The 27,441-nt window shown below is 41.2% G+C and overlaps 1 protein-coding gene and 1 non-coding gene across 2 annotated transcripts in view; one reads left to right on the top strand and one right to left on the bottom strand.

Moving 5' to 3' along the window:
• The window catches only part of Smarcc1 (SWI/SNF related, matrix associated, actin dependent regulator of chromatin subfamily c member 1), a 94,133-nt gene that overhangs the window by 4,743 nt on the left and 61,949 nt on the right, over nt 1-27,441 (bottom strand). Inside the window, exons 23-27 of the mRNA XM_021205909.2 lie at nt 26,890-27,004; nt 25,241-25,395; nt 17,630-17,764; nt 10,269-10,536; nt 426-602 (exon numbers count right to left, since the gene is read on the bottom strand). Coding sequence (XP_021061568.1) covers nt 426-602; nt 10,269-10,536; nt 17,630-17,764; nt 25,241-25,395; nt 26,890-27,004 — 850 coding nt within the window. The remainder of the gene's footprint in view (nt 1-425; nt 603-10,268; nt 10,537-17,629; nt 17,765-25,240; nt 25,396-26,889; nt 27,005-27,441) is intronic.
• LOC115064950 lies at nt 9,281-9,473 on the top strand. Its single transcript, XR_003844760.1, has one exon. It is a non-coding gene; the product is annotated as a U2 spliceosomal RNA (small nuclear RNA).

Below are 27,441 nucleotides of genomic sequence, written 5' to 3'. Positions count from 1 at the left end.
TCTCTCATACACACACACACAGACACACACACCAGGATGGCCTCGCAAGTGTCTCTGCTCCTGAGCACTGGGATTAAAGGAGTGTACCCTTTAACTGGACTAGGTCTGGTTGAACTTCACATTTTCCCTACTTACCACCTTTAATTCTACAGCATAAAAGTTCTTGTAGGGGAAAGAACAGCCAGGAACTATGCATGTCAGATGAGATTCAAACGCGTCAGGTTTAATCAGGACAGAATCAGTGGCTTCCCCACAGATCTCGGTACACAGCCTGAGCGTTCACACCAAAAAACGTCATCTCCCACAACCACTGCTGCAGGCTAGACTGTCTATGGGCTTGCTATATCTCTGAAGAAACCTTTTCTTCCTCATCTGTAGCTTCCGAAGCAGGATGCTGGGGTAATGTCCCCCACTGTGCTACTTACACATGCCATTTGGTGCTGTCAGGGGTACCCGGGGTCCTAAGATGTTTCCGGGCATTGGAGGCATACCAGGAGGAGTAGGACCACTCCCAGTAGGGTGAATGTTGGCTGCCACAGCGGGGATCATGCGACCTGGCATGGGCTGCCCAGGCATCATGGAGCCAGGGCCTGGCATTTGACCTGTGGAAAAAGATTTAGAGTACTGTAAGTATTCATGCACTGGGGGTGGGGTGGGGGTAGGCAGGCACCAACTCAATGTCCATGACTGTAGAACATAAACAAATAAAGACTTATTTAGCATGTGGATGAATGGGCACAAACACACCATGGTACAAGCATGGAGGCTAGAGGAGAACTGGTAGGAGCAAGTTATTTGTATGAGCTCTGAGGACTGACCTTGGACAGCCAGACTTGAGGCAAGCACCCTCACTATCTATCTCACTGGCTGATGATCAGCTTTTTATTCATTTCTTTGTAGAAGAAACACTTAACTGAGGAAAGATAGTTACTATTAAGAATGAATTACAGGGCTGAGGCCATGGCTCAACTAGATCCACAGGGTGTCTCACAGTCATCTGTAATGGGATCTGATGCCCTCTTCTGGTGTGTCTGAAGACATCAACGGTGCATTCACACACATAAAATCAATCAATCAATCCATCAATCAATCAATCAATCAATCAATTGGATCCCATTACAGATGGTTGTGAGCCACCATATGGTTGTTGGAATTTAACTCAGGACCTCTGAAAGAGCAGTCAGTGCCTTTACTGCCGAGCCACCTCTCCAGCCCACAGTATTATCTTATAGGGAGTAAAATGAAGCTCAGAAAAGTCCCAAAGCAATTTGTATTTTATATAAGGTCTACAGTCCAGGTTGGTCTGGAGCTATGTACTTCATGCGAGCCTTGAACTTGTGATGATCCTCCTGTCTCAGCCACTTGAAGGATAGAATTACAGCTATATGCTACTATGTATGGCTTCAAAGCTTTCTTTATGGACAAAGCAGGGAAAAGCATATAATATATTCAAGCCATCTGACTCAAGGTCCAGTTCTCTTCATACATAATACTCTGCTCAAACGAAACACTTGATAAGAAAGTCCTCACCCCATCACATCCACAAGATATCTATTCATCTATTCACTCATTTCTTTGAGATAGGGTCTCACTATGTAATTCCAGGCAGTCTAGAACTGAGTAGAGAGCTCAGAGAGCCGCCCTGCTTCTGCCAAGCCCAAGTGCTACAAAGAAGTGAGCAGCACTTCCAATGCTCCTTCCTTCAGTCTTTGGAAAGAACTCACTTAAACACCTTTTCACAGTGGAACATCAATAACCCCCAATTTTGAAATAAAGTGTGTGAGTATTGGAAAATGTCTTTTAAATTTTTTATTTTTCTTCGTGAGCATTGGTGTTTTGCTTGCATCTATCTGTGTGTGAGGATAACAGATTCCCTGAAACTGAAGTTATAGACAGTTGTCAACTCCATGTCGGTGATGGGACTTGAACCTTGGTCCTCTGGAAGATCAGTCAAGGTTCGTAATCACCTCTAGCTCCTGGAAATGTCTAAAAATTCATATATGGAGATGCCAAAAAAAAAAAAAGTTCCAAAAGCCTCTCTTCAGGTGTGGGGTTGATATTCAGTGTGTAGGGGTCTGGTTGGCAGCACAGGTGTGACTATGGCCTGAGGAGATCATTAGGACCTCCTGAGAGGTCCTAGATCTACTAACAAATATCCAAGAAAGAGCACAGGGATATGGTAGGATAGAAACACAGAGGGCTGCAAGCAGAGCAATGTCAACTTAGAAGGCACAGACACAGCTTCCCTAAGAGCCCCCATCTTCAGACAGCGAGAATAAACTTCTTTTAGAGACAGGATCGCATACGTACTCCAGGCTAGACCCACATTCTCTTTTTAGCTAAGCATGACCTTAAACTGATATTCCTGATTCTACTTTTTGAGTGCTGAGATTACAAGTGTGAGTTATTAATATGTTTTGATGCCTGGTTTTATATAGTATTTGGGATTACATTGCAGTCTTCACACACATGAACTCTCTACTGAGTGATAGCTCTAGCCTGATCTTCTATTACGTCACAGCAAATGTGCGCGAAATGTGTTCTAGACCACCCAGAAATGTAATACAGGAAACATATGCTACTATGCTCCAGTAGAGCTTTAAGCCGGGCAGTGGTGGTGCATGCCTGTAATCCCAGCACTTGGGAGGCAGAGGCAGGCGGATTTCTGAGTTCAAGGCCAGCCTGGTCTACAGAGTGAGTCCCAGGACACCAGGGCTACACAGAGAAACCCTGTCTCAAAAACAAAACAAAACAAAAAGAAACAAACAAACAAACAAAAGAGCTTTATAGCATAAATACATTTAATCTCACTTGACCTCTTCCCCTTTCTTACTGAGCAACATAAAGCATGGGAATGGGGAGCTGGGTCTGAGGATGGAGCAAGCCTGGCTCCAGACACTGTGGTTGTCCTTGCACCACTGCACATGTGAACAAGGCCAGCCCACTTTCAGCCTGTGCTGAGACGTACTATGAAATCTGAGAAATGATCTTCTCTCTTGCATCACCATAGACAGGACTGCAAAGCCATTCTCACTGGAAGTGGGTGGCAGCAAAAAAGGTTCGAGTAAAAGAGCTACTTCTGCTTCTGAGATTCAACTAGACTGATGGCAGCCTGCTTCTGAGATTCAACTAGACTGATGCCAGCAAACCCTAGGGATTCCATCTGCACTTGCCCAGACCTGGAGCTCTAAGTGTGCGGTGTCAGATGAGGCAGTTACATAAATATTATACCAAAGGAGGTCTTCCTGCTGGCACTAGCAAGCAGTTTACAAGCTGAGCCATGGCCACAGCTCCAAAAAAGTGATGTAGAAAACATCAAAGGTGAAATAGGAATTTAGAGGACTGGAATGAAGACAAAAATCAATGTTTTGTCTACCTGAAATCTAAAGATCCTTTTCTTTGGGGGGTGGGGCTACTTGACACAAGTATCATTACTTAAAACAAAAAAGTCAATATATTCTTGCTAATTCTTACAAGCTTAAAGTACAACTCTCATAAACCTGAAATACCAAGAAGACATTGTTAAATAAAATGTGTACACAGTCCATTAAACAACACACACACACACACACACACACACACACACACACACACACACACTTCAATTTCTGAGATGGGAGGAGGAGGAAGAAGAGGTGAGAGGAAGGGGAGTGGAGGGAGGACAGACAGTGAACAAGCTTCAAAACAGCAGTGGCAAAGCACGGGATGGTGGAGTCTGACCTACATACAAACAATTTTTAAACAGCGGGCATCTGAAGCATGGGAAATGGAAAGGCTTGCTAAAATTAGGTTTAGCTAGTAGAAAAACCCTCTCACTCCCATGTTTATTAGATCTCATTCTGAAGTCTTACACCCATCATGTCTAATGGGACATTAGCTAAGATCTTATTTTTACTCACTGGAAGGGTAAGGTGAGACCAGAGAAAGAAGCTAGGAAAGGGAACCGTGAATGAACATTTAGTCTTAAGCGGTGTGTCATCCATCCATTTCTAACTATGCGCAGACACCCTCTGGCTGAGGCCCCAGGAGGACGGAAGTAACACAACTGGGGCCAAGCGAAGGGAAGCCCGGGATTCTCAGAGACTTCTTCCCCACAGCCGCTTGCTTCCTGGGGGCGCCTGTCACAGATGCTCTTTGTTAAGGACTGAGCCTTCCTGTCCTTTGTGAGGCAACCTGTTACTCCGGAGAGTGGCATGGCAGCTTTGTTATCAGACAGGTTAAGGTGCCACAGACTACAAAAGGAGTCCAGTGTGATGAGCCATTTCTCCTTCCCTTTCAGTGTGGAGCTGAGTCCATAGTACTATATGTTCTTGAATACTGTATTTACTGGGTTTATTGATAAAATAGGGCTGGTTTAGAGAGATGGTCCAGCAGTTAAGAGCACTGCTGTTCTTCAAGAGGACCCAAACACAGGTCACAATACTCATACTGGCTACTGAGTACCCAACCACCTGCAGCTCTAGCTCCAGAGGTTAAAACACCTACTTCTGCCTCTGCAAGCAATGTGAGGTCTAACTGTGGGCAGACACCCTCTGGCTGAGGTCCCAGGAGAACACAGTTGGGGCTGAGCGAGGGGAAGCCCAGGGTCCCCAGAGGCTTCTTCTCCATTAGCAAGGTCAGGGAAAGACCAGAGCCTGAGCAAGAAGACCACGGACTGCTAATGTAGCTGCTCTGGGCTACATTAAGTATATTTTGGTTTTTATTTCAAGAAAATGAAACACAATAAGCTAAGTGATTAGTGCCTCAACGGAAAGAAATATCCTACTTTTGTTATTCAAATAATATTTTTTATAGAAGTAACAATTTTTCACCAAACTACACTCATTACTTTCCTTTTCAGTGATGCTGTAGATAGACTGCAGGGCCTTGGGCATGTTAGGCCGGTGTACCCAAGACCCACTGTAACAGGCCAGTCTTGACTGTGGCTGATCATGTATCTGTACATACCAAATACAAATGACTTAGTCAAGACTCCGTACTGGGCCAGTGAGGTGCCTCAGTGAGTAGGCGTCCTGTTGTGAGGCCTGATGGCTAAGTTCCACACCTGGAAGCCACATGGTGCTGAGAACTTTTAAGACACATAAAAATAAAGAAATCTTTAAACAACTAATAAAAAATGACTACTTAGCTTGTAGTGTATTACAGGTAGAAGCAGTATGTTTTTGTAAAGATTTTTCTTTTCTCAACAAATAGCCTAGTGATTTAAGAAATATATATAGTAATTTACTTTTATTTTATGTTCATGATTTTGCCTCCACATATGTAAGGATGTCAGAAGCCCTGGAACTGGAGTTACAGAAAGGTGGAAGTTGCTGGGAATGTGTGTGCTGGGAATTGAACCAGGTCCTCTGGGAGAGCAGCCAGTGCTCTTAACCACCAAACCATCTCTCCAGGCCCAGCAGTTCAGAAACAGGTACCATTGTACAGCCTAAGGAGAGATGATGAATTGCAGCACTCTCTTTTTTAACAAATTCAGCAAAATGTAAGATAAGGTAAAAATAGATGCGCCAACCATACTGCAGAAATCCTTTGGGGTGGAGAGACAGCTTCGTGTTTAAGAGAGCACACTGCTCTTCCAGAGAACCCAAGCACCAAGCTTGGTGGCCGGTGACTGCCTCTGACTACAGCTGCAGCGCATCCAAAGCCTCTCGCTCTGGCCTCCAAGGCTACCTGCATTCACCTTAACACCTGCACACACAGATGCAGAGATACACACAACGAAATATAATAAAAAGAGGGGTTGGAGATGATCGAGCAGTTAAGATAACTTGGCTATTCTCCAGAGGACCGAGGCTTGATTCCCAACACGTACTTGTTGGCTCACAGCCACCTCTGACTCCAGTTCCAGGAGAGGCAAGGCTCTCCCTCTTCTGGCACACACACAAGTGGTACACATACATGTAAACCAAACCTCCGGACACAAAATAAAATAAAATAAAAATAAACACTATGCTACATGCTACTACATATAATTTGTGTTTTTATTGTTGTTGTTTGTTATGGAAAAAACATCTTGGGACGCACACATACCATGCAAAGTCTGGGGAAACAAGATTATATACGCAATTGGCATAGAGGTGCAGCTTATCAAGTGGGTATCAGCTATTGGACAACCAGCCCTCCAGCTGCCTTCAGCCTAGGAGACTCACATCAATGAACCGTAATTTCACTTTTGCAGTTGTGGCTGGTCTTCCTGCCTCTACCTCCCAAGGGATGGATTACAGGTGTGGGCTTTCACACCTGAATGAACTCCTACTCTAATGGGTGCTGTCACCATCGACTGACAGTTCTGGTGTGTGCGCGTGCGTGCATGCGCGTGCAAGGGCATCCGATAACCCTCCCTTCTGAACCTGGAGATTATGCTTTTCAGCTATGTTGCTCCCCACCAAGCCCCAGAGAGCCTTCTGTCCCCGCTCCCCACAGTGATTGGGTTGTGTAGGTGTTAGAACCTGACCTCGGGTACTCACGGTTGCATAGAAGTAAACTTCCTCTAAAAAGCTTCACTCAGCAACACATCTGTCTTGACTCCTTTCTCCCACATTCACGGTCACCCAACATAAGGTTTTCCTGCCCACTCACACCACATACACTCTGGCCAATACCAAACACTTTCCGGTTACCTGACAGCTGCCCTTGAGTCCTAATGTAAATGCTGTGCTCTGTGATTATTTGTGTCTTTTTCTGGTTTGGGGAGTTACACTCCTATTAGGAAGCATAGGCTTTGAACGCTCTGCTTTTTTTTTTTTTTTTTTTGATCAGACCTTACCACAGCTACTAATATTACTAGTAGCACTGGTGAGAAAGGTCACTTTTGAGTCAGAGTCTTTCTGCTTAACTGTGGCCATTGTGGAACCCACTCTGTAGAACAGGCTCGCCTCAAACTCAGATCTGCCTGCCTCTGCCTCCCAGGTGCTGGGATAAAAGTTGTGCACCACCAATCAGCTTCCTTTTCCTCTTTAAAGACAAGTTTTATTATATAGTCCTACCTGCCCTTGAATTAATAGTGAAATCTCCAGTCTATCTACTGAATTCTGGGGGTTATAAGTACACACAATTCAACCTGGCTGGCTGGCTGGCTAGTTCTGTCTGCCTGTCTGTTTGTCCATCAGTTTAGAAGTTAATTTGTTATGTACCTCTGGCTAGCACAGAACTTGTAACAAAAAACTTGCTTCTCGAATACAAAGATTGTAGACACACAACCAACTTTGGATGCTGTTGTTAATTTTACTATCAGAGATTTAAGCAAAAAACCCAAAACAAGAAAACAAAACCAACTCGCCAAACAAGAAAATGACTATATTCATAAGATAAGAGTTTAAACAGGCCTAAAGTTCTAGAAATATTTTGGCATCATCTACTAATATGAGCATATGCATATTTTATAACTCTTCTCAATCCAATACATATAATAGCGTACAATAGAAATATGTGCAGATGCTAGCTAACAAACACGCTTCTGTTGGTTGACAGCTGAATTAGGTACTCATATGACTTATATTTGAAAAGCAATCCAACCGTCAGCAAAAGAATTCACAAATCAAGAGTGGGAACAGATGAACACTGAAGAGCAAACAGAAGGACACAGTCACTCATAACAGCATACACACACATCAGACGGTATGAAGAAAGCCAGACAAAAATCACTATCATTACAACCAATAAACTATGTTTGGAAGCACTGAGAGTTGCAACCTGGGAAGGCCAGAATTGACGAAGATGAAAGACTGCTACAGAGGTTATAATCTCTATTAAACTCATCAAGGTAACACAATTTGTATGTTATGTTCTCTCAAATGTACATTACTTTATATCTTAGTATTTTATGTATGTGTTTTTTATGAATGCAGGGATAGGCATTAAACAGAAAGAATGTAGGGGGTCAGAAGACAACTTTTAGGAACCTTACTGAACCATTGTACAGCCTTGTGTACACAAAATTACATGAAAACAGCTTGGTGGAAATTAAAAATTACCCTTTCACAGCGAATGATCCTTTCCATTACATATTTGATGTGGAAAAGCCTATTTTGGTGAGAAAGTGAAGACAAAAATGACCTCTGTCTTGTAAAGGTGACACACTTGCTGGCACTACCTCACTAGGAAGAGCTGCATCTAAATCCTCTGTGAAGGCCTCTCAGCCCCTGGCAGCACAGGGAGAATCCTGGCTCCTGGCTGAGCAAGGACCCTGAGGAATAGCCTGATGTGGGCAAAACCGGCAGTGCAGCACCAACAGCAGCTGAGACTATGGCCAGAACCTGGCGCCCAGCAGAGCACCTATGTCTTGAAAGAATCACTGTGCTTGGAAAGTGACATTGCAGTCCCGCTGAGGATATGTATGCTTTAAAAACCTAACACTGGACAAACTGATGCTCTTATACAGAGATTTTAAGATTCATTGAAGTGTTCAGAGAGCCGGAAAGTATCCTGTGGTGTGAGTATGTCAGATTTTAAAGATGATCTCCAGAAACATTAAAATCAAATGGAAAAACTTGATGAGGATAGAATCCCTAGTGTAAATTTTTAGTTATGTGTGTCCACATGTGAAAAGTCAAAAATTTCCCCTAGCCACTACAAGTCCTTAAAAACACTTATATTCTTATAGACGTGTGATGTTTTGGCTACATTTACGTCTGTGCAAAGGTCTGGAACTGAACCTGAGCCGCCTTTATAGTATTAGCGAGTTCACGGTGGTATGGCCACAGACAACCTGGGTCCTCTGGAAGAGCAGCTTGTGCTTGTAACCACTGAGCCATCGTCCCCAAGTCCCATTTGCTTGTTTTTGAGTCAGGGTGTCTCTACATAGCCCTGGCTGTCCTCAAACTAGACAAGACTGTCCTCAATGTAGACAAGACGGGCCTTGAACTCAGGAATCCTCCTGCCTCTGCCTGTGGGTGCTGGGATTAGAGACCTGTATGACATGCCCAGTCAGAGCTACCTTTTTTTTTTTTTTTTTAAAAGTTAAAACTAGTAAAATTAACCAAGGTATACTTTGGCCTGTCAATAAGACTCACATTGCTAATATAAGCAGTTAGATCACAAGTGTATTCAACTATGGCTTCTACAAGCAATTATGATTGGTAACTTGCAGAAGAGGATGCAGAAATCTGTTCTGTGAAGAACTCATGTGTTATAATTCATGTATTAGGACATTCTGAGATTCAGTCTTCCTATTTATCTTCAATTTCTTCCTTTGAACACATTGGAGAGAAGATTTACAATTCATTTCAAGAAGCTCTGGATCTAGGAAACGTTTATGACTGAGGTTAAAAAAGGAGAATTGATCGCTTCTCGGCTTTTTGGCTAAGATCAAGTGTAGTATCTGCTCTTATCAGTTTAATATCTGATACGTCCTCTATTCGAGGACAATATATTAAATGGATTTTTTTGGAAGTAGGAGTTGGAATAGGAGCTTGCTCCGTCCACTCCACGCATCGACCAGGTATTGTAGTACCTCCAGGAACGGTGCACCCTCTCCGGGGAATAAAAAAGGATAATTGTAAAAATAATACAAGTTTATAGGACAACTATGAAGAAAATGGTATCCAATTATCTCATATCCATGAGAATATATTAAAAATGGTAGAAAGGTAATGAATGAGTCTTGAAAAGTTCATTGTGTCTTGCAAGTTTTCTTGAACAGATGCAATATATATAGATTTTAAGAATACTTTTCCCAACCTGGTGCTAGGGCTCAGTAGACGGGGTCTCGTTATGTGCCCCAGACTGACCTGGAACTCATAGTCAGCTTCTGCCTTATGAATTGTAATAACAATAGGCATGCTCACTCTACGTAGCATATGGTTACATTCTTTTTTTTTTTTTTTTAAAGATTTATTTATTTACTTATTTATTTATTTATATGTACACTGTAGCTGTCTTCAGACACTCCAGAAGGGGGCGTCAGATCTTGTTACAGGTGGTTGTGAGCCACCATGTGGTTGCTGGGATTTGAACTCTGCACTTTTGGAAGAGCAGTCGGGTGCTCCTAACAGCTGAGCCATCTCACCAGCTCCATACGGTTACATTCTTAAGAAACTCTGGGATACAATGCTGATTCAGAGACTGATGTACCCAAAGAAAAAAAGTAACTTGTAGAGAGGATATTGGAAATAACAGACTGGATTTATGTGATGGTAACAATAGAACTCACTTGACTGATTTTGTTAATGAAAATGGGTTTTGTGAGAAAATGATTCCTTGGCATCTTCCAGGATGATCTGTGTTGTAAGGTGGACATATGTGTCCTGTTATCAAAGCTTTCTTCTTACCTGGTTGGGGAGGGTGGGGTGGTGGCATCTGATGGTGCATCAGGGGGTAGGGAGGGGGCTGCTGATGTGGCATCATGCCAGGGTGGCCTGTGGCTCCAAGTGGGGCCATCCCAGGCCCTCCAGTGTGCTGGTGCGCCTGCTGAGGTGTCTGGCCATGCTGCTGCTGCTGCTGTTCCATTTGCTGCCGGGCACGTAGTTCAGCATATTTCAACTGTTCCATGTGGAAGTTCTGACGCTCAGTAAGCAACTGTTGTCTCTGTTGTTCTAGCTGTAACAAAGGAAGCAGAAAATACATGCTACCAAGAGGCTTCTCAGGATTGTATGACAAGTAGAACATTTATTTGAAATCTGAGTTCCAGCCACACCATGCTACCCCTTACCAGGAATATGGTTTTCCTTGTACTGTACAGCATTGGAGCGAATGACCTTTGGACCTACTTTTGACAGACTGGGAAGTTTTCATCTCTTCCTCCTTCCTCACTATCATCTTTATCAACTTATTAATTATTACCATTAATAGTATGAGACTAATGATTATGAATAGTACTAGAGACAGTATGTAGCCATGTCATTCAGGTTGCTGCTGCTGCATTCCTGGCTCAAATGATCCTCTTCTAAGCTTTCACATAGCTGGGACTAGAGCCATGTGCCACTGTGTCTGGGTAAGCCTGTAGGTGTTATTTTATTTATTTACTTGAAGATAAGAGCATCATAGGACTGCTGGCTAGAAATCTGCCTGCCTCTGCCTCCCAAGTGTTGAGGTTAAAGACACGTCTCAACGAGCCTAGCTGGGCTAAAAATACTTCCCTAGATTTNAAAGAAAAAAAAAGAGGAGGGGGGGGCTGGAGAGATGGCTTAGCGGTCCTGAGTTCAATTCCCAGAAACCACGTGATGGCTCAAATATTCTGTAATGGGATCCAATGCCTTCTTCTGGTGTGTCTGTAGACAGCGACAGTGTACTCACATACATTAAATAAATCTTAAAAAAAAATCTTTGACGAACAAGCAGCAAACTTTTTTTTTAAAAGATATATTTATTTCATGTATGTGAGTACACAGTTGCTATCTACAGAGTTCGTCAAAGGGAGTATGTAAAGCCTGCTGAAGCTTCCCAGGTGGAACCTTCTGGATATGAGCCATCTTATCACTGTCTATTTTAGAATATAAAATGTCACAGGTAACATAACCTTAGGTGCATACATATTTTTTTTCTTTTTCCTATATGGAACATCTGAACGGTATGGCAAAGCAAATCTTAGCTAAAATTACACTAAGTGACAAATTCATATACTTTGACTGACTAAATAAAATTTTTTATGGAACCTGAAAGATATAAGCACTTCAATATTGAGGGCAGGAATATGACATATACTTCATATTATAGTTCAGTGGCAAAGCATGTGTATAAAGCCCTGGGTTTGGATCCAAATGCCACAAAAAGAAATAAAACTAGGGCTGGAGAGATGGCTCAGAGGTTAAGAGCACTGACTGCTCTTCCAGAGGTCCTGAGTCTCACAACATCTGTGACGGGATCTGACGCCCTCTTCTGGAGTGTCTGAAGATAACTACAGAGTAGTGTACTCATATACATGAGATAAATAATTCTTAAAAAAATAAAATAAAGGAGGTACCAGTTTGGGGCATAGTACTGGAATGCTGCCTCTAATCTGCAGTCTCACTGTTTTGTCTTAACTACCATTTCTTTGGTAGCTTAAATTAATTGATGGCTTCAATGTAAGAAACAAAACCAACCACAAAAGTGTCTTAGGAAAGAAAAATGAAAAGAAGTCAAATATAATGGAATGAATCTATAGTTTGAAGACAGCATGTAGATCCTGCATCAAAACCCATTATCACCACCAGAAAAACAAAACCACCTGCTCTCACTTATAATAATTATGTGCATACACCGCTGTCATTTCATTTTAAAGAGGGAGGGCAGGGCTGGGTGTGAGGAACAAGGCTTCCGACTCTTATAATCCAGGCTAGAGCCCCCACCCCCACCCCAATCCAACAATGTCCTGACCTCACCCTTCTTGTTTCTTAAAGTAATTAAAAGGAAGTAATTATGTAACAAAAAAGTAAGTAAAAAAAGGCAAGTGATTAAATACACATACATACACCTGAAAAGGAACCCAGTTTAAAGCCAAAGCTTTAATGTAGGACAAATGAGTCCCCTGAGGTGAGAGTTAGGACCCAGATTGCAGTTCCCAACTGGCTCCAGATGGCTCTGGAGTCCCAAATGCCCTAGGCTCATGTCTGTTATAAGGCAGAAGCAGCAGATTTAAAAAGCTGATACATCTTGACCTTATAAGTATCCTGGATACTTCACTTTTTAAAATCAAATCAAATCTAAAGAACAAATATATAAACACACATAGGTCCCTAGTATTTGATAAAGGTGCCAAGACACAAGAGAGAGAAGGGAAAAGACTGTTCAATTAGTTCTGGGGAAACCAGATACCCAGACAGAGGCAAACCAATCATTAACCTCTCTTCTTTCATTGTTTAAAAAAATTGAGGGGTTGGAGAGATGGCTCAGCGATTAAGAACACTGACTGCTCCTCAGAAGGTCCTGAGTTCAAATCCCATCAACCACATGGTGGCTCACAACCATCCGTAATGAGCTCTAACACCCTCTTATGGAATGTCTGAAGACAGCTATGGTGTATTTACATATAATAAACAAACAAACAAATATTTAAAAAAAAAAAAAGAAATGGTGAGCTTAAGTTAAGACTAGAAACTTAGCTGAGAATAGTGGTGCATGTCTAATCCCAGAACTTGAGAGGCAGACAGATCTCATGGCCAGCCTGTTCTAAACAGTAAATTCCAGGACAAGGGCTACACACACATACAAAAATCTTATCTTGAAACCCCACCTCCAAAAGGCTAGAAACTCATAAATTGTAAAAAGAAAATAAAGATACAAACATGGCCAAGTGTGGTAGCTCATAAATCTAAGCCCAGAATTTAAGAAGCTGAGGCAGATGATGTACCATGAGACTGGGGTCAGCTTTCACAACTGAGTAAGTCCTACCTCAAAAACAAAACAAAACAAAACAAAAAATTCAAGTAGACAGTGTATGTGTGCATGGGGTATGTGCTGACAAACTCAGCACTCAGGAAGCAGAGGCAGGCAGAGCATTGAATTCAAGGTAACCCGGTCTACAGAGCCTTCCAGGACAACCAGGGTTACACAGAGAAGAAATCCTGTTTCAAAAAACAAACAGCCGGGCGTGGTGGCGCACGCCTTTAATCCCAGCACTCGGGAGGCAGAGGCAGGTGGATTTCTGAGTTGGAGGCCAGCCTGGTCTACAAAGTGAGTTCCAGGACAGTCAGGGCTATACAGAGAAACCCTGTCTCAAAAAGCCCCCCCCCCCAAAACCAAAACAAACAAACAAAAACCCAACAACAACAAAAAGAATAAGCACACCTACAGAGACAAAGAAGGTACCACCTGTTGAGAGGCAGGGTGTAGGACAGCACTGGTGCCATCAGAGAAGGGATAGGGCTAGAATGGGCATAACTATTTAGAGATACATAAATGGTGACAGTTGGAAAACCCTGTCTGTAGTCTCAAAACTAGAAAGCTGCCCTCGTATTTTCCTTTTTATGTTTTTGTTTTTGTTCTTGATTTTTTTTTTTGAGACAGACTTTCTCTGTGTAGCCCTGGCTGTCCTGGGAATTTTCACTGAGAACCAGGCTGGCCTTTAACTCACAGATATCAGCCTCCCTCTGCCTTCAAAGTGCCATGTCAGGCTTCCCACTGACTTTCTAAATCTTTAGTGTGTATGTGAAGGCATGCACCATACTGATCATATGGTAGGTAGCCAGAAGAAAATTTCTGGAAGACTCTCTTTGGTCTCAACATTTGAGACTCAGGAATCACTGGCTTTGTCTACTTAACATGGCTCTATGTAGCTCAGAGCTGTGGTATATGTATGCCCTATAATCTTAGAGCTTGAAGGCTGGGACAAGGTGAATTAATTAATACGTACAGAGACATCTTGTACTTATTTATTAATTTATTTATTAATACCTTTAAAAAAACAACTAAATATCTATTTACTCTTATTGTCAAAGCTTTTGTTTTGTTTTGTTTTGTTTTTTTTCGAGACAGGGTTTCTCTGTTTAGCCCTGGCTGTCCTGGAACTCACTTTGTAGACCAGGCTGGCCTCGAACTCAGAAATCAGCCTGCCTCTGCCTCCCCAGTGCTGGGATTAAAGGCGTGCGCCAACACGCCCGGCTTATTGTCAAAGCTTTTAGAAACGAATTAAGAAGAGTGAGATGCCCTGTGTGTAAGGCAAATTTGTTGATGTAAGTTTGATCCCACCAATCCATGGTAGAAAGAGAAAACTGACTTTAACAGTCTAGTGGGGAGTAAGAAGGCACATCTATGAGTTCAAGACCCATCTGCTTTATACAAAGTTCAAGCTAGTCAGAGTCACAGAAGGAAGACCCGATTTCTAAGGTAAAAGAATAAAAGTAAAGTAAAAGGCTGAGCTAGTGAGCTGGCACAGGAGACAGAAGGTCTGCTTCAAAAGCCAGAGGCTGTGGAAAGGAAGGAACTGACTGTCAGCACCCAGAAGGCCAGGACAGGAGTATCTCAAGTTCAAACTCAAGGCCAGCCTGTAATGCATGAATCTCTTTCCCCCTTCCCCTCACAAGTGCTGTCTAAATATAATACAACTATAAGGAAATATTAAAAAGATCTTAAGTTATCCTATAATTTTGGTTATTTTGGTTTCTTGTTGGAGACAGAAGGTTATGCAGATCCAGGCCAGTCTCAAAGTGCTATGTAGATGAAGATGACCTTGGCTTCTGCCTGAATCTCAGGAAGGCTGAAATTACAGGTGTTCCTAGCAATGTGAGGATCTACCTCTACGGGTACCTGATTTATTCTGTCACCCCATTTTCTAGGAATATAGAAGAAAAAACAACACAGATTACTCATGTAAGTAAAGTGTTGGAGACCCAAATGCAGGTTAGGTACCTCAGAACAGTGTCATCCAAGGGAAGTCCACAACACAGCCCCCCTCAGATCCTCTACATAAACACAGCTGCAAGGGTGGCTGAAGCTTGGACAAAGCTCTTCTCCCTGCCTCTATTTGGGTAAAGCAAGAGGAGGGGGCAAAATAAAATGGCAGGGGGACTCTGACAGAACCTCATCTACATGTAATGCCAAGTAATCAAGTATCAGCTGGGAACTGGAAGCCTCAGAACTAAAGTTAATAAGAAGCTTTTGTTTCAAGTTGGTGACTGAAAAGGAGATTAATTGATGAAAAAATTCAGTTAAAAAAACACACAGCCAGCCCATTCCACTGAAGAAAAAGGAAACCACTATACTTCATTGTTTCCATGTGTGTCAAGCTGAGCCCACACCACTGTGAGTAACTATCCTTTTGGTCTTGTAACAGTATTCTTTAGAAAGGAACCTGTGAGCTGGGCGGGGAGCACACCTTCATACCAGCACTTGGGAAGAGGAGGCAGGTGGATCTCTGTGAGTTTGAGGCCAGCCTGGTCTACAGAGTGAGTTCCAGGATATCAAGGGCTACACAGAGAAACCATGTCTCAGAAATAATAAAGGAACATGTGACTGATGTATGGATTTCTAAGTCGCACAGACACAAACAATGCAATGTACTGGTTTCCAAGCCAAAAGTAGGTTAAATTATTAAGGGCAGTATAAACATAAATTAAACTATGGGAAATAAGAATCAAAGGGGCTGCAGAGACGGCTCCCAGGTCAAGTTCATTGACTGCGCCTCCAGAGGCTTTAGGTTCTACTGTCAGCAACTACATGGCAGCTCACAATCATCTACAACTCAAGTTTTTGGGGATGATCTTTCTTTCACTTGAAAAGCTTCTGATCTAAATACTGCCTCATAAGGGCTCCTTTTAAATCCACCTCAGTTTCTCTGCTCTGATCTCCCACTATACAAAATAGCAGACAAAGCGATTCCTCTTCCAGACTGCCTAGACTCTGACCCAGTCCCTATCTCATCCTAGTGGTCATTCCTTGTGTCTTTCAAAAGGAAACATGTAATTTCTGAACAGAACCCTTTGCTACCATACTTATTAGTGTAGCCCACATCTGCTTTAAGTCTTTAGAAGAAAAACAAGCAACTTCATACTCATTTAATTCTAAAGAAAAAAAATTTAAAACGATTTTCTGCTACTTAAATAAATGAAACCAATCATGTTAAAAAAAAAAAAAAAGAAAGAAAAAGTCTTTAAGCAACTGTGTTGGGAAAGCTCAGAAGGAATGAGCCCTAAAAGGTGGCAAACTGTTAGTTTTCCAAAGTCAGATTCATATTTCAGAGGAGAAGTAGGACAGAAGTCTATACAACTCTGAGACTTTTGGTTAAAACAAGATAATGATGGCCTATTTGTCCGTAAGTTATAAAACAGCAGATAAATATATACTTGACATCCCACTCTATGGCCCACGAGAGGTTTTTATGTTGCCTTCCCAGGCTCCAGTCTTGCCTGTAGGAAGGGCTAACAAGCACTGATTGGTCAGCATCACTGTTGGATTCTTTAACAAGGACAAACAAAATAATGAATGTTTATGTTTCTAGTTCTGTTAACTACTTCTTAGAAGATAAATTAGAATGAGTATATCTACACAGGGACTGACATAAGCAGAAAGTTCCCAAGGCTAACAGTGCACTAATAAAAGATTTCCTATGGGCATGCTCAGCCAGAGCCTGTGTACATCAAGGCACTTATGTACATTCAATGGAAGGAAGCAGCTTTGACAAATGCTGCTTGAGGTTCAGCCTCCGCCTATTCAAGCTACCTACCAGTCAACACAGAAGAGGGAAGAAGGAGCGACAGAGATAAAGTTAAAGGTCAAATGTAAGGACGACACTGTAGAAAAATGGGCCTGTATTCACCAGATAGTGAATTTATAAGGTTTTACTTCACTGACAACACATAGGCAGACAGTATAAGAATCAACTTTTTTTTTTTTTTTTTTTTTTGGGGGGGGGTTCAAGACAGGGTTTCTCTGTATAGCCTAAACTGTCCTGGAACTCACTTTGTAGACCAGGCTGGCCTCGAACTCAGAAATCCGCCTGCCTCTGCCTCCCAAGTGCTGGGATTAAGTGTAACCTCAACGCCCGGCTAAGAATCAACTTTTATAAAAGGGAAACTTTAATAAGTATGTTTGCACCTCAGACATATAAAGTAGACACAAAAAACGATTTATAATCACTAGTTCATCAAATACAGGAAATAACAAAATATCTAGAAACCAATGGAACAGGCCCCCCTTATACTATGTAACTTCTATCTCTGAAGGTCACATTAGCTTTAATCTTCAAAACAGCCCCGGGCAAATTCCCCTTACTTACAGCCTCTTTCTCTCTGTCCATAATAGTCTCCAGCTCTTCAAAATGTCGAAGTTTGATCTCTAGTTTCTTCATCTGTGTTTCAACCAAGAGAGCCACCAGGGACTTGATCTTTCTTTCTTCAACAGCCGCCAAGTGCTAAGGGCAAAGACCACTCCAATTATTTAAGAAAATGCTAAAGTTGAGATTTAGTCTACTTTGATTTTTCCAAAGATTTATTTCAGTTGAAAGTAGTAATACTCCTTAGTTCTATCACATAAATTTTCTGGTTTTTATAGACATAGAACAAACAAAAAATTTAAAAAGTAAAACTCTCCCAAGGAGGGAGGCGGCAAAAATAGCCTGATGTTTTTAAAGGAGACATAAAATGGCTCAGTGGGTAAAGGTACTTAGTTTTTTTTAAACCTGAAATACTGAAATCAACCTATGGAAACCACAAGATGGAGAGAATCCACTCTCACAAACTGTCATATGATCTCTACACTATGGAACCGCCGTATAAAATCTGTATTTTCAACTATGCAACATTTAAGACTCAAGAGAACATCTGCTTTAAGTTTTAATTCTAAAAGTAAATAAATTTAAAACTATTTACTGCTACTTAAATAAATGAAACTAATTATGTTGAAAAAATGAAAAAGTCGTAGATAAAGAAAATATCTAATTAAAAAAAAAAAAGAAAAAGAAAAAGAAAAAAGAAAAAGTCTTAAAGCAACTGCTAGGAAAGCTCAGAAGGAATGAGCCCTAAAAGGTAGCAAACTGACCTGTTAGTTTTCCAAAGTCAGGTTCATATTTCAGAGGAGAAATAGGACAGAAGTCTATACAACTCTGAGACTTTTGCTTAATACAAGATAATAATGGCCTATTTGTCCGTAAGTTATAAAACAGCAGATAAATATATATTTGACATTCCACTCTATGGCCCACGAGCGGGTCCAGTCCTAAGAATTAGAGGCAACCCCGCAGGGCACACTCTTCTGACAAGGAGCAGAGGCGATGTATGCAGCACAGGCTGGCTATCTCAACAGCGGCTCTGTAACACACAGACATCTTACAGCTGTTTTGTTTTTGCAGCACAAGCTGTCCTGAAACTCACTCTATAGACCAGGATGCCCTATAATTCACCTTCTTCTATCTCCCAAGTGCTGAAATTAAAAGTGTGCATCACTATGCCCACCAAAACAAAGACTCTTGATAAGCTACACCTATGTATCTACACATCTACCTACATACCTTAACAGAGACTCAGAATGAGCAACTAAGATAGTTTCCTCACATCTTATTTCACCATCCTGTCTTTGCTATGAAAGATAAGCATCTTTTTCTTTAATGCAATACTTTCCAATGTTAAGTAAATCATGTGGGATGAGAAAGTATTTCACCCTAAGCTTGAAGATAGTATCCAGCACTATACATACAAGCACAGGAGCAGACAGGAAGTCACTCTGGAAGATGGCTGAATGAGTCCACTGTCCTGAGCACAACCATGAGCTGGATTCATGCTTCCTGACTATTAAGCAGTACAGAGAATGAAGTACCGTATTACCATACTAGGGCAGACTTCGACTATGTGCAATGATTAGCCTACAACAAATTCTGAAGGATATTTTGCCATCTCGTTATCATTACAAGCTAAATTTGTATTCTTATCTGTACACAAATAGAATAATATGTAGGGAAGGTTCTCTAACCTCTTTATTTCCTATAGAACCTAAGAGTTGATATGCATTTAAGATAGGCTTCTTAAATTTGAGATATAATAGCTTTAATTATTATTTGTTAAAGACTATTTTACTGATTTCTTGAGACAGGGTTTCTCTGTGTAGCCCTGACCATCATGGAAATCACTCTGTAGACCAGGATATCTTTGAATTCTGAAATTCACCTGTTTTTGCCCCGAGTGCTGGGATTAAAGATGTGTATCATACACCCAGCTGATCATTTCTTCGTTAAAAAATTGTGTGTATGCGCTAATGTCTGCTTCTAAGTCTGTATGAGTGTACAATAGCATTGGTACAGATAAAGGCATCAATTTTCTACACCTGAAGTTTCAGGTACTTGTTTGCCATCCAAAGTGGGTTCTGGGAACTAAACTTAGGTCCTCCACAAGAGCAGTAACTGTTATTATCCACTGAATAATCTCTCTGGAATTAACTGCGATTCTTTTGCAGATAACAACAATCCAGTCTCATGTACAAGTGATGGCGACTATCTAAGTAGTTAGGAAATTCAAGTAAAAGCTGACGATCCATTCCTATAGCAGTGTACTTAAGTCTTTCATGACATATATGAATGACCCAAATGCACTTTCAAATATCTCAAGCTGGTTATCATTTTGAGTATTATGTAATGTATGATTTGATTTAAATATATAACTTTTATTTCATTACTGAGTGGGTATCTGTGACAGTAGGTGCCTGGGTACCACAGCTGATGTGGAGGACAGATTTAGGAAGTTCTCTTTTTAAAAGGGGACTAAACTCAGGTATTCGGGCCTGTAAATCAGGGTTTTAATCTTAAAGGTTCATAATATCTATTTTTGAAACAAATAAGAAAACTATAGGTTTTGGCAGAAAATATTCTGTCTCCTTGAGATTTCTGTAGGACCTTGAGGCATCCCCATATATTACTAAATAGGAACTGTTAAAAGATGTCTTTTCAAAACAGCAGCTGACCCATACAAAAGCAGAAAATTCTCAGTACTTCATATAAGAAACAAGTTAAAAAGGAAAAAAAAACAAAAACAAACAAACAAAAAACCCCTCCATTTAAAATGATTTTGTGGGGCTGGTGAGATGGCTCAGTGGGTAAGAGCACCCGACTGCTCTTCCAAAGGTCCTGAGTTCAAATCCCAGCGACCACATGGTGGCTCATAACCATCCGTAACGAGATCTGACGACCTGTTCTGGAGTGTCTGAAGACAGCTACAGTGTACTTACATATAATAAATAAATAAATAAAGCTTTAAAATGATTTTGTGGTTCTTTGTGTAGGGCCGAAGCTTGTCTACTGGTTGAACAACTACTCATGCTTGTTTAGCTGATATGAAAAAGTTACATTTAGAAATTTACATACATGCATGCAATAAGAAAAAAGAGGTCCGATATCTTAAAAACAAAACAAAACAAAAAGAGGTTTATGAATAGTATGACTTCAACAACTTGAGGTATGATGAAATTCAAACTAGAGGCATGAATGGTAGCTAGTCGATGCAGGGTAATAAACATGTTTCTGAAGTCAAGAATTGAAAATGCTTTCCTTCCTGTACATGCTTATGAAAATGAAGGACATGTTCTAGACGATGTAGAGAAAAAAAATCCTATTATTCAGAATATATACACATTTATGACAAACCTGCTAACAGTGTGACCAGGGGTCTGCACAGAGGGATCAGAAGAAGCACCCAGCTATTCAAGAATAAAACCCGATATGAGTAGATTGGGGTTGTGTCCACAGAAAAGATAGGAATCCAGTAAAACCCACAAAAGATGATGAAAGAAAAATGAAATCGACTTAGTTTAGCACATGATTTCCAATGTGTAGATGTAAGAAGGAAGGTGACTAACTGCAGAGGTGGTCCAACAGATCAACCTTTTCTTGCCACCTGTGCACAGCGTGTTAAATAAGAGCTATGATGACATCCAAAATTCAACCCATTTAAGTATATTCCAGGAACACCTGTGACATACACAGCAGCTTGATGTATGCTTGAGGGGTGAGAAATGTCTCTCTGTTGACCAGTTTCCATGAACACAAATCTATGTTTGCCATTTTAGTCTGTGTGGACACGGAATTAGGTTAGAAGAAACTGAAGTAAATAGATAGCAATTAAGAATGTGAGAGAGGGCTGGTGAGATGGCTCAGTGGGTTAGAGCACCCGACTATTCTTCCAAAGGTCCAGAGTTCAAATCCCAGCAACCACATGGTGGCTCATAACCATCTAACAAGATCTGACTCCCCCTTCTGGAGCATCTGAAGACAGCTACAGTGTACTTACATTTAATAAATAAATAAATCTTTAAAAAAAAAAAAGTGAGAGAATTTAAGAAAATTTAATATATAATTTCTAAAAGAAACGTCTCGGTCTGAGGTTTCTAGTTTATCTCAAAAGTAATTATCAGGTCCCCCTTCTTTCTAAGTGTCAATACCCAGATGGATGGAAACCCAGAGCACCTAGCTAGGACAACATGCCTGCACACAGGCACACAACACTACTGCTGGTGTGGCCCAGAGCAGCTCAGCAGTAGATGAAATGCAAAAACGGTTATGTTCCTGAAGGGTTCCACAGCAATGAGGGTGTGGAAAAGCCAGAAGTAACCCTTCTGTTTAAGAGCTAGATGCCGAGACTCTAATTACCTCTGCATGTGAGGGTGACAAACACTGAATAACAAAGCTGTTTATAGACACAGCAGAACAAAGTAAGAGAAACTTGGAATGCTTTGTGAAGCTTTGCTAATTATAGTAATTTAAGTGAACACTTTGCCCCCTGATTACTATGCAGCACAAAAATGACTATGTGCTGTGAGCTCTATCAAACCCAGCTATAAGGCAGTAAATTCAAACATGAAAGCTAGACAGCAGAAACTTTGCACTAATGTCACAAATTTAAAGGGAAACTAACTTTAATGTTGAACACTGGAAGCCAGGAGTAGTGATGCATGCCTTTTATCAAGGACCAGGGGAAGCAGTAGCAGGTGGAACTTTGAGTGTAAGACCAGCTTGGAGTGTGACTCTGAATTGTAGAATAAAGAACAAAAACAAACGAAAAACCAAGCAGAAAGTGTTCCTTAATCTGCATGTTTATGAGAAGTGAACTTTAAAATCTTATTGCTAATATTAGATTATATTTATATGAAGGAATAAGGACAAAATGAGCCTGCGAAATGGCTCGCTGAGTGATGAAGTGTGTCTGATGGCCTGATCTTGATACCAGGGCCTATATGAAAAAAGGAGAGAACCAATTTTATAAGGACTTCATCTGACCCTCACATGCATTAAACATAAGGGACACGTGGAAGCCACCGGAGGGCTGGGACCAGGTGTTTCTGGAGCTATTCACATGGGTGAGATCACTTATGAACCCTTTAGAGCTGAAAGCTTATCTGCTCCACTTATTTCACTGAAAATACTTAAAAGAGATGACTCAATGATTAAGAGCACTGGCTGCTCTTGCAGAGGACCTGAATTTGATGGCAAATGCCTGCATTGCAGGTCACCAACGTCCAATTCCGGGGACCAGATATCCTGCCCTACTTTCAGCAAACCTCAGGCACAAACATGATACAGACGTACACACAGGCAAAACACCCACGGGGGAAGAAAAAAACAAACAAAAAACCTAACCCAATTGTTTAGAGAGAGCTCCACAGTTAAGATTGTGTACTGCTCTTCCAGAGGGCCTAATTCAATTCCCAGCACCCACAGCAGGTGGATCAAAACTACATATTTATCGCCCATGTCAGGAGATGTAATGCCTCTGGCCTCTATGAGGCATGAAACACTTATGAGGCATACACTCACACTCACACACACACGAACAAACAAAAGTTAACAAAAACAAACACAAAAGCACATGCCAGTTGCGTTGTAGGTAACTGGATGGTGGGAATGGGGAAGGACTAGGAGAGGAGTATCTAACAGTGGTTGGGTTGTAGTTAATTGGATAGTGGGAATGGGGAAGGACTAGGAGAGGAGTATCTAACAGTGGCTGGGTTGTAGGTAATTGGATAGTGGGAATGGGGAAGGGTTAGGAGAGGAGTATCTAACAGTGGTTGGTCCCCAGCATAAGAGTGAAAGGGCTATTACATATTGGTACCAGAAAAGTCAGGGGAAACAAAGACTAAGGAATCAAAGATCAGCAAAGGTGACAAACAGGTCTGCAGACTAAGGAAGCCTCTAGTCTATCTATTGCTAATAAAATAGTCCTTAGTAATATTATCTACAAGTAAGAATTCATACACATCTGAGCGTTGTGGAGCACACATAAGCCCAGCATTCAGAAGCAAGTGGGTCACCAAAGCTACACAGTTATATACTGTCTCAAAATAACACAAACAAGGAGGTGATATACCAATAATATGACAGGAAGGCATGAAAAGAGAAAACTTTACAATGACAGGACAAAAATCAGAGAAAAGGGAAACAACAATCTCATGCATATTAGTGCTTCTATGCACGACCGTACCGCAAAACTCACAAGGATCCTAGTAATCCCGGAATTGGGAGGTAGAGGCAGGTTGGGGTAAAAAGGTTAAGAGAAAAAGATATAATATAGATTAAAAAGTATCTCTGGCCGGGCGTGGTGGCGCACGACTTTAATCCCAGCACTCGGGAGACAGAGGCAGGCGGATTTCTGAGTTTGAGGCCAACCTGGTCTACAAAGTGAGTTCCAGGACAGCCAAGGACATACAGAGAAACCCTGTCTCAAGCCAAAAAAAAAAAAAAATCTCTGATCACAGCATGATTGTGCATGCCTTTAGTACCAGCATTTGGGAGGTAGAAGCAGATGGATCTCTGTAAGTTCGAGGCCAGCCTGGTCTATGTAAGAGAGTCCAGGACAGTCCAGGAAACCCTGTTTCCAAAAAACAAAAAGCCAAGAAAGGTATTTTTCTTTGAAAAATATGTGCAAGAATCAATATGCAGGATGTGCAGGTATTACAGTAAAGGCAGATGCGTGCCTGGGCTGACTGAGCACTGCTGTGGCTTGTGAGGGTGTCTCTGGGAGACGTCCTACAGGATTTCTGTTCGCCTGGGTCAGGGGAGCACAAACTCCAAAGAATGGTTCCGTGTTTTGAATTGGTTTACCTGGAAATTTGCTATGAATCATACCTCACAGCTTCAACAGATTAAGTATTCACACTAGCAGAGAGGTTTGAAAGAACACTTGCACTCGTGTGTGAGGAAATGCCCAGAGATTTGATTAGGAATGCTTGAGAAACTACTGGTTCTTGAAATCTGGTAAATTATAATGGAAGGAAACCACTCAGGAAGAATGGATGTAAAATTTTTAAAATTTCATATATTCATCTTTAGAATGTTTTAAAATGCTAAATTAACACTAAGCGTGGGGAAATAACATTTTCCTGTCTTTTTAAATATGCAGTGCAGTCGATACTCTGTTATAAATAGAAAAAAAACACCCCCAGAAAAGCTGGCAAATTCAAGAAGAAAAAGCTATTTTAGGTTCTCTCTTTTCAGTCTGTAATGTCAGGATGAAGTATTTATACAAAAAAGAAGATTCTGTCTTAAAAATCATAAATATTTCAATCTGGTAAAAATTATTGGAACACTGGTTCCACAGACAGCTTTCACAGACAAATTAAAAATGAAAAGATAAATGAGACCCTTAAGGGGAAAATTCAAACTATTCCTTCCACTGGTGGCCTTCACAAAGCTAAAGACAACAATGAATGAAAACCCATCCCCCATAGGACCGGATCTACTCTCAACACCCTTGTTGGTTCAGCCTGGGGATTTCTTAACCTAGAAATGCCATTCAAACCACAGTCATCCTGCTGGGAGGCAGGCTCTCTATACTCTCAGTGTTCCCAATTAACTACAACAATACAACTATTCATGGCCCGTGGAGCACGGGAAGGGGCTGTAGGGGCAAACCTTGGCTTTAGTAGCAGCTGAGGCCAGAGCAGCTGCTGCGGCTGTGGCAACATTTCCTTCTGAAATCTCGTGTTCCACTTTCTTCTTCCCGGCATCGCTTTCTCTTTCTTTACATGTATCAGTGAGCTCTTTGTTCTCTTCATTCTCCTTTTCTTCTGAAAATTATTTTTAAAAAAGCTTCATTAGGGTGTAGCTGCCTTAGTGACCCATCTTAACCATATGATAAACTAGGGCTGACGTAATAGAGATTCCAACACCATTTTCTACTATTTAAAGAGTTTCAGTGAATCACCCCCTGCATTTAGGTTTGCGTGCATGGGGATATTTTGGAAGTGACACACTTTGTCTTTGTGTCATTTTTCTCAGGACAGCTCCTTTGGATATAAATAGTAACCTGGAAGAAACATATAGCCTAAGACTTTATATATATATATATTCATTCAACAAGCAGCAGAATGATCCGAGGACGACACCTAAGTCTGAACAAAATCAGACAGGGAAATAGTACACTACAAGTCTGAGACAGACATGATGGGTTGTTACTGCAACAGACAGAATAAAGTGGCATAATTTGGACAAATGGAGTGACATGACACCTCTCCAAAAGAACAAGGACCAAATACGAAAGAATAGAGAAAGACACAAACACAGACCAAAGGACAAAGGGAATCTAAATATCAATTAACAATTTGCTTAACTGTCAATAGGAAATGAAGAGAGAAAAAGTAGCTACCAGAACAAGCACTGTATCTAACTGTTAAATAAACCTGAGAGGGGCATGGTGGTATCGAACATGTAACCTCTGCACTCGGGAGGACTGAAAAGTTAGCTTCTCTAGAGGCTTAGACTAAAGGATAACAAGGACAAAGAATGCCTAAATTATAGACTTAACTTAAGGCTAGGCTGGCCAACTCAGTAATATCCAGCCTCAAAACTTAAACAAGAAACAAACCACCAAGCAGGACCATGAATTTGGCCCAGTGACACAGTGTGTAAAACACTGTAGGTTCAATTACCCCACCCTAAATCCAAATTAATTAAAAAATGTCAGCATAGTGGCAAAAGCCTGCAATTCTACATGGGAACAAGTGGCAGGAAGATCAGCTGTTCAAAACCAGCATCAGCTACAAAGCAAATTTCAGGTCAGCTTGAGCTATTCGAGCCGCTGTCTTAAAGCAACAGTCACGAGACTATCTCGAAGTGGTAAAGAGTACGAACTGGCAGCCCTCCCCAGGGCCACAGCGCCACTGAATGTCAGCATCTGCAAGTCAGCTCATATAACTGCCAAGAACTCTAGTTCCAAGGGTCCAACACTCACTTCTGGCCTCCAAGGGCAATGCACACAGGTGGTAAACAGACATGCACACAGGAAAACCACCCACATACAGAAAATAAAGTAAATCTCAAAAAACTTAAACATACACAGGTAGTTGACGCATAACATCTCTATGAGTTTGAGGCCAACCTGGGTTACATTGTCAAATAAGCATATTCCGCAAATACTACTAACAATTTAAAAAGTTGTTCTTAAAAAATAATAAGACATCTTTAAAGAAGGAGACAGTATTTCTGTACCAATGACCAGAACTTCTCTATTGACTTTGTACAGTTAAAGGATTAACACTAAACCATGCTTAGGCCCAAGTCACCTGGCTTGATATCTTCACTGACGTCACTATCTTGTTCCTTCTCACTGTTTTTTTCATTCTCTCGATCTTGTATTTTATCGCCTTCATCCGATTCATTTTCCACTTTGTTTTCTGCCTGAAAGCCGTACAATAAGGAGCAATCAGGACTGAACCCATCTGAAGCTAACAACAGGTTTCATGGTTGTTGGCAAGCAATAGACTAGATTTGTAAGGGTCAGGTAAGGCAGACCTAAAGAGACTAATTCTGAGATACTTATTTGTAACCAACCGGAATCTTGGGTCTTCATGAGATGATACAACTCAAGCACACAGTGCCTGATGTTTCTGCAACCTCTGCTACTGAGACCAGGTTTATAATACCCAAGGTGTATTAGAGTAGCTAAACAATATTATTTATTGATTTAAAAAAAATAAAACCCTTAAGTACTACACACACATGCACACACAGTAAATTTTCTGCCCCCCCCGCCATTTTCATGTATATGACATTCATATATGTGCATGTATGTTTGTAGAACATATATATGCACAGAGGCCTGTGGCTGACATCAA

This window comes from Mus pahari, chromosome 10 (assembly GCF_900095145.1).
Source record: "Mus pahari chromosome 10, PAHARI_EIJ_v1.1, whole genome shotgun sequence".
Classification (NCBI taxonomy): Eukaryota; Metazoa; Chordata; class Mammalia; order Rodentia; family Muridae; genus Mus; species Mus pahari.
Note: the sequence above shows the minus strand (reverse complement) of the source record. Positions and strands in the feature narration are given on the sequence as shown.